Source organism: Neovison vison, chromosome 1 (assembly GCF_020171115.1).
Source record: "Neovison vison isolate M4711 chromosome 1, ASM_NN_V1, whole genome shotgun sequence".
Lineage (NCBI taxonomy): Eukaryota > Metazoa > Chordata > Mammalia > Carnivora > Mustelidae > Neogale > Neogale vison.
Genome location: NC_058091.1, coordinates 198,991,338 through 198,999,962, shown reverse-complemented (window position 1 = coordinate 198,999,962; position 8,625 = coordinate 198,991,338). Strand labels below are relative to the sequence as shown.

At 34.5% G+C, this 8,625-nt stretch overlaps 1 protein-coding gene across 2 annotated transcripts in view; it reads right to left on the bottom strand.

The window, feature by feature from the left end:
- Nucleotides 1–913: 913 nt before the first annotated feature.
- KIAA0825 (KIAA0825 ortholog) overlaps nt 914–8,625 on the bottom strand; it is a 407,113-nt gene continuing 399,401 nt past the window's right edge. For both annotated transcript variants that reach the window (XM_044265489.1, XM_044265499.1), the window contains exon 21: nt 914–1,345. In XM_044265489.1, the coding sequence (XP_044121424.1) occupies nt 1,228–1,345 (118 nt within the window). In that variant the 3' untranslated portion in view covers nt 914–1,227. The remainder of the gene's footprint in view (nt 1,346–8,625) is intronic.

Here is an 8,625-nt window from a genome sequence, read left to right as displayed (position 1 = left end):
ATGCATAAGTACTTTCCTTTGGAAATTGTGTAGCCTACACATATTTTATAAAAATCACAGAATGTGGGAATATCTGAGAATATCAGAATCATGAAGTTCAATATCATATGTTCTAAAATAGGTAAGGCTTCTCCCAGATATCCTGTAGATTGCTCACCAGTCAAATTGCCTTTTTGTCTTCTTTTAATGACAGTCATTCAAACAGCTGTGTTTATTAATTGCCCAATACATGAATAATTCTGTGGCAGGTATTTGGGGAGACTATGAAATCCCTTAAAAATGTATTAAAAATCCCTTAAAAATGGCTCATATTACAAGCCATTTGAGGTTTTCATAATCTAGTACCATGTACTAATAGGAAGAATATAGTAATTATAATTTGATATACAGAGCACTAGAACACATTCCATTTCCTGTGTGTGTGTGTGTGTGTGTGTGTATGTATGTGTGTGTGAATATAACAGAAATAAAAGAAATAACAGAAACCATGGGATTGCTGGAATGAGTTTTGGAAGAAAGGTACTTTCCAGTTGGGAAAAATGGTAAGCACATGAACCAAGAGGATGACAAGCAGTTGCTCGAATATGGAGGCAATGGGTATAGGATCTGAAAGCATAGGATTGAAAGTTTGAATGTGGTGTTTGAAAAACCACTACAGGCAGAGATAGGACTAAAGTTATACTTCAGGAGAATGTTTTTGTGTTTATAATTCAGATAAACTGCATGAGGAAGAGGCTTTGGAAAAGGAGGCTGGTACACTGGTGGGTTTTAAAAAGTGACTAAGACCTGAACCTGGACTACAGCTATAAAATTAAATTGAAAGTTTCAGATGACCCTCAAGGGGCTATGTTACTCCATTCAACTTAACATGTAAACGCTGTATTTAAAAATCCTTACGGAGAAGATTTTCAAACATTTTGTCTGTTGTCATAGATACTTCAAGACTAAGAAGAAACAAAAATAATTCAAAGGGAACACGAGATGGCAGCAGTTATATCATATAGAGAGAACAAATAAGGAAAGAAAAACATTTGAAATTATTTTTAAAGTAAAAAAATATGTAGCACTTTATTTGTTATGTGGTGTATTCCTTTTCATTTCAGAGATTACTCAGTTATTGGTTTCATGCTTCACAGCACATCTGAGGTTCATTTTGACTATAGTAAAAATCCTACTCCATTACATGTGATTATTTCCTAAAATAAAGCTGTTGCTGTTTTCTGCACATTATGGTTCCTCTGTGTTATCTGTGGCAGAAGAGTCCTGGATGGTGCAAAATTGTTTTAAATGTTCCAGCATCACTTTTTCTTCCTCTTCCAGTCTCTCATCCTTCCTCATTTCCCATCTACAAGAAAAATCATATCTTAGTATTTTTGAACTTTCAAACTATAGTCAAGCAGTTATTTAGGACTCAAATATATGTAGTATATATTTAAATTTAAAAAATTTTTAAATTTAGCCCATAAAGTTACCTTCTACTGCTTTCATGGAATTTTATAGGTCAAAAACTGTCACTGCCCATTTTATATAGATAAACTTGGGCATCATTAATTTGCATGTTAAATTGAATTTCTTCCAAGCAGGAAAATATCAATAACAGGAAATACTTATATAGCCCTATGTTATCGGCATTGTTTTAAACACTTGACATATCAGCCTTTAAATCCATATTAGAAAATGTTGTTATTCCCATTCTACAGAGGAGTAAACTGAGATACAGAATGTTAATGTCACTTTCCCAAGTATCTTTGGATTGAAATCAGGGACCAGATTCTAGAGTTTATACATAGAAATGCAACACTCACCATATTTTAAAAACCATTTATACTTATTATTAATTAATGTTAAAAGTAGTTTGAGTACTTTATTTCCTGAAAAATTTTGCCAAAATTGGACTGTATATTTAAAAAAAAAGAATTCTCTAAAATTGATGTAAATATATGACATCCAAACATGAAAAATGAGCTTTACTTTTTTTATTCCATGGAAAGGTGTTAATACTGTACTGAGTAAATGAATTATTTTATGAATGTCAACAGAACAAAATATGTAATATGCACATAAATATTTTGATCATTGTCTCTCCTTGTGAAAATTGAAAGCACGATCTCTGCTTCATTTAAATATCTGTATAATTAATGTAATTTAAATGTATTGTATACATAATAGAATCCAAGATAAGGATTTTTGAAGCTTCATGAGAATTGTAGGCATCTCACAGTGTAATTGAGCTGTTAGTAATTAATGACATTAAGCAACATAATCTATCTACCACAGCCTTCTTACATTTGCTTTGTGCTTATTAAGAAGAAATCATTTCCTATGAGAAGAAATCATTTCATATGAGAATAAATTCTGAGAAAGATAGGAGAAAAAATAATATTACAACTACATTTTCTCTAATAATTTTACTTTATTGAATAAAACATTAGGGTTGTGAAATGTATGTTTATTTACCTCAAGCCCTGTTTTATTTCAGATCTATAATTTGTTTGAAGTACATACAGTTGACATCATATTAGTTTTAGGAGTACAATATACTGGTTTCATATTTATATACATTAAAAATGATCACAAGGATGAGTCTAGTTACCACCTATCACCATACAAGATTGTTATTAGAATATTGTGGACTATATTTCCTGTGCTGTAAAATACATCCCCATGACTTCTTCTGTAACTGGAAGGTCATATCTTAATCTGTTTCAGTTATTTCATCAATGCCTGCACTCACCTCTCCCTCCACCCCCAGAAATCTATGAGTGTTTGTCTTGTTCCACATGTAAGTGAAACCACATAATATTTGTCTTTCTCTGACTTATTTCACTTAGCATAACATCCTCTAGGTCTGTCCATGTTGTCACAAGTGGCAAGAATTCCTTTTTTTTTTTTTTTAAGATTTTATTTATTTATTTGACAGCGATCACAAGCAGGCAGAGAGGCAGGCAGAGAGAGAGGAGGAAGCTGGCTCTCCCTTTGGAACGGAGAGCCCAATGCGGGGCTCGATCCCAGGACCCTGGGATCATGACCTGAGCTGAAGGCAGAGGCTTTAACCCACTGAGCCACCTAGGCGCCCCAAGAATTCCTTTTTTAATGACTGAGTAATATTCCATTGTATACATACAGTGTATATCACATCTTTATCCATTTGATCTGTCTCTGGACACTTGGGTTGCTTCCATACTTGGCTATTATAAATAATGATGCACTAAACCTAGGGGTGCACATATCCTTTCAAATTAGTGTTAGTGTTTTTGTTTTTTTCCCAATAATACCCAGAAGTGGAATTGATGGATCATAAAGTTCTGTTTTAAAATGTTTAAGTAACCTCCATACTGCTCTTAATAGCGACTTAACCAGTTTCCTTTCCCACCAATGGTGCAAGAGAATTCTCTCTCTTTGTTTTTCAGCATTCTTGTCAACATTTGTTATTTCTGGTCTTTTTGATAGTAGCCATTTTGACAGGTACAAGGCAACATCTCACTGTGGTTTTGATTTGCATTTCCCTGATGATTAGTAATGTTGAGTATATTTTCATGTACCTGTTGGCCATCTGTATATGTTTGGAAAAATGTCTATTCAGGTTCTCTGCTCATTTCGCAATCAGAGTTTGCTTTTCAGATACTGAGTTTTGAGGGGTTTTGGTTTTTTTTTTAATATATTAGAGACATTATTTTCAAATATCTTCTCCCATTTAGTAGGTTGCCTTCTTGGTCTGTTGGTTTTAGTTTGATGTAATGCCATTTTTATTTTTAAACTTTTTAACAGTTTTTTTAAGGTAATTTCTATACCCCAAATGGGCTCCCTGTTCACAACCCCAAGGTCAAGAGTTGCATGTTCTTCCAACTGAGCCAGCTCGGTGCCCCATGTAGCTCCATTTTAAAATTTTTGCTTTTGCTGTCCTTGTCTGAAGAGAGTGATTAAAAAAAAAAATACTGCTAAGACAGATGTCAGAGAGCATTACTGCCTATGTCTTCTAGGAGTATTATGGTTTTATGTCTTACATTTAAGTCTTTTATCCATTTTGTGTTTATTTTTGTATCTGGTGTTAGAAAGTGGTCCAATTTCATTGTTTTGCATGTAGCTATTCCTTTTTCCCAAAACAATTTATTGAAGAGATCCTCTTTTCCCCACAGTGTTTTCTTGACTCCTTTGTCATAGATTAGTTGCCCATATAAAGCATGGGTTAATTTCTGGGCTGTCTGTTATTTTCCACTGGGGTGTGTGTGTGTGTGTGTGTGTGTGTGTGTGTCTTTTATTTATTTATTTTGCCCGTACCATACTGTTCTGATTATTAAAGCTCTGTGGTCTAGTTTGAATCTGTTTTGATTACTAAAGCTCTGTGGTCTAGTTTAAATTAAGTATCATGGTACCTCCAGATTTATTTTTCTTTCTCAAGGTTGCTTTGGCTCTTTGGGGTCTTTTGTGTTTACATACAAATTTTAGAATTATTTGTTCTTGTTATATGAAAAATATCTTTGGGTGTTAATAGGGATTACACTGAATCTGTAGGTTGCTCTGGGTAGTATGGACATTTTAACAATATCAGTCCTTCCAAACCATGAGCTTGGTATATCTTTTCATTTATTTATGTTCTTTTCACTTTCTCTCATCACTGTCTTACAGTTTTCAGAGTATAAATCTTTCACCTCTTTGTTTAAATTTATTCCTAGGCATTTTACTCACTTTGATACAGTTGTAAATGGGATTGATTTCCTCTTTTTCTAATAGTCATTAGTGTAGAGAAACAGCAGATTTCTGTAAGTTAATTTTTTGTCCTGCAACTTTACTGACTCCACTTGTTATTTATAATGGTATTTTTTAGTGGAGTCATTCCATTTTTTTATCTATAGTGTTAATCATCTGCCAATAGTGGCAATTTTGCTTCTTCCTTTCCAATTTCGATGCCTTTTTTTTCTCCCCCTAAATTCTATGACTAGGACTTCTAATACTACATTGAATTAAATTGGCACTCATCTTTTTCCTGTACTTAGAAGAAAACCTTTCAACTTTTTACCATAGAAGAGTATTACATTAGCTTTGAGCTTATCACATAGGGCCTTTATTATGTTGAGGTACATTCACTCCATACCCACTTTGTTGAAAAGTTTCTGTTATAAATGGGTGTTGAATTTTTGTTAAATGCTTTTTCTGCATCTATTGAAATGATCATATGATTTTTATCCTGCATTTTGTTAATGTGATTTATCACACTGATTGATTTGTTAATCTAAACCACCCCTGTATCCCTGGAATAAGTTTCATTGCATTATGGTGTATGATTCTTTTACTGTATTGCTGAATTTGATTTGGTAACATTTTTTGAGGATTTTTCATCTATATTTATTATGCATATTGCCTTTACTTTTCTTGGAAGTCTGTCTGTCTTGTTTTGGTATCGAGGTAGTGCTGGTTTTGTAAATTTAGTTTGAAAGTATTCCTTTCTTTTCAATTTTTTGGAATAGTTTAAAAAGGAAAGGTGTTAACTCTTCTTTAAGTGTATGGTAGAGGGGCACATGGGTGGTTCATTCGGTTAAGTGTCTGCCTTCGGCTCAGGTCATGACCCCAGGGTACTGGGATCTAGTCCCACATCAGGCTCTCTGCTCAGCAAGAAGTCTGCTTCTTCCTCTCCCTCAACCCATCCCTCTGGTGGTGCTCTCTCGAGTGTGCCTGTGCACACTCTCTTAAATAAATAAATAAAATCTTTATCATACATACATACAATGTTTGGTAGAATTCACCAGTGAAGCCCTGTGGTCCCAGACTTGTATTTGTTGGGATTTATTTATTTATTTATTTTGAATACCGATTCCATTTTTTTTTTCCCGAAGATTTTATTCATTTATTTGAGAGAGAGAGCATGTGAGAGAGAGAGAGAGAGAAAGAGAGAGCGCACAAACATGAGCAGTGAAAGGGGCAGAAGGGAGCTGGGAGCAGGGAGCCCAACATGGCTGATCCCAGGGCCCTGGAATCATGATCTAAGCCAAAGGCAGATGCTTAACTGACTGAGCCACCCAGGCACCCCGAATACTGATTCAATTTTATTGCTAGTAATTAGTCTATTCAGGTTTTCTATTTATCATGATTCAGTCTTGGAAGACTATATGTGCCTAGGAATTTTTCCATTTCTTCCAGGTTGTCCAATTAGTTGACATTCATTGTTCATAGTAGCCTCTTAAGATCATCTGTATTTCTGTGGTATAGGTTGTAATTTCTCTTTCATTTCTGATTTTATTTGGGACCTTTATTTTTTAAAGATTTTTATTTATCTGACAGAGAGAGCACATGTATGGGAGAGGAGGAAGGAAAGGGAGAAGCAGGCTCCCCACTGAGCAGGGAGCCCGATGTCAGGCTCAATTCCAGGACTCTAATATCATGACCTGAGCCTAAATCAGATGCTTAACCGACTAAGCACCCAGATGCCCCCCGGGATCTCTTTTATTCTTGATGAGTCTGGCAAAAGGTTTATCAGTTTATCTTTGCAAAGAACCAGCTCTTAGTTTCATTGATCTTTCCTATTTTTTTTTCTGTGTTTATTTCCTCTCTGAACTTTATTATTTCCTTCCTTCTACATTTTGGGCTCTGTTTGCTCTTATTTATGTATAATGTTAGGTTGTTTGAGATTTTTGTTTCTTGAGGTAAGCTTCTCTGTAAACTTCCCTCTCAGAACTGTTTCTGCTTCATCCCTTAAGACAAATGGAAACACACTGTTCCAAAACAGTGTGTTTCCATTTGTCTTAAGGTATTTTTAAGATTTTTTTTTTTTTTTTAATTTATTTGAGAGAGAGACAGTGAGAGAGAGCATGAGCGATGAGAAGGTCAGAGGGAGAAGCAGACTCCCCATGGAGCTGGGAGCCCGATGTGGGACTCGATCCCGGGACTCCAGGATCATGCCCTGAGCCGGAGGCAGTCGTTTAACCAACTGCGCCACCCAGGCGTCCCTGTCTTAAGGTATTTTTAAATTTCCTCTTTGGTATCTTCATTAACCCACTGGTTATTTAATATGTTGTTTAGACATTATATGTTTTTGTTTTTTCCTAGTTTTCTTCTTGTAATTGATTTCCAACTTTATCCCATTGTGGTTTAAGAAGAAGTTTGATATGGTTTCAGCTTTCTTCTATTTACTGAGGCTTGTTTTATGGCCTAACATGTGGTCCTTTCTGGAGAATATTCCATGTGTACTTGAAAAGAATGTGTATTTTGTTGTTTTTGGATAGAATGTTATATTCCATCTGGTCTAATGTACCATTTAAAGCCAGTATTTCCTTGTTGATTTTCTGTCTGGATGATCTATCCAATGATGTAAATGCAGTATTAAAGACCCCATTACTGTTGTATTACTATCAATTTAGCCTTTTATGTCTGTATTTGCTTTATATATTTAGGTGCTCCTATTATGGGTGCAGAAATATTTATAATTGTTAAATCTCCTTGTTGGATTGATCCATTTATGATTATATAATGTACTTCTCTCTGTTTTGTTGCAGTGTTTTAAACTCTATTTTCTGTGATACAAGTATTGCTACCCCACCTTTCTTTTTGTTTGGATTTGCAAACAAATAGAAATATCTTTTTCTATCCCTTCACTTTCAGTCTGTGTATATCTTTAGATCCAAGTGAACCTTTTGTAGGCATCATTTAGATGGGTCTTTTTTTTTTTTTTTTTTTTAATCCCTTCACCCAATCTTTAACTTCTGGTTGGAGAATTTTGTCCATTTACATTTAGAGTCATTGTTGATAGGTCTGTATTTATTCAACATGTTAATTTTTTCTGGCTGTTTTTATAGAGTCTTTTTGTTCCTTCTTCTCTTGATGTCTGATGCCTTTTTTAGTGTAATATTTGGATTCTCTTTGCTATATATATTTTTATGCATCTTTGGCAGATTTCTGGTTTGTGGTTACCACCCCCACAACACACACACACACACACACACACACAGTTTAAGCTGATGGTCACTCCAGTTCATTTTGGCTAAGATCAAGTGTACATTGTAAAAGCACATGTACTCCCCCCCAACTTTTATGTTTTTGACATCATATTTCATACCTTTTATTTTGTGTATCCCTTATCTAATTATTGTAGCTAGAGTTGATTTTAGTACTTTTGTTTTTAAACTTCATACCGGCCTAATAAGTGATTGGTTCAGTACATTTATTACACAATTATCTTTACCAGAAAGATTTTTTCTTTCATATATTATCTTATTTTTAGTTATGACCTTTTCTTTTCTGCTTTAGTAAGTTTCTTTCGCATTTCTTATAAGACTGTTTCTGTGGTGATGAAATCCTTTAGCTTTTGCTTGTCTGGACTACTCTTTCTTTCTTCTTCAATTTTGACCTTTACCAGGTATAATATTCTTGGTTGTAAGTTTTTTCCTTTCAGCACTTTGAAGACATCATGCCACTCCCTTCTGGCCTGTAGAGCTTTTGCTGAAAAATCAGCAGGTAGTCTTATATGGGTTCCCTTGTATATAGCATGTTGTTTTTCTCTTATTGCTTTGAAGAATCTTTATCTTATTTTTTGACAGTATAATTATATGCCTTCGAGTTACTCTTTGGGTTAATCCTGCTTGGAAATCTGTGTTTTCTGGATTTAGATGTCTGTTTTCTTCCATAAGTTAAGAG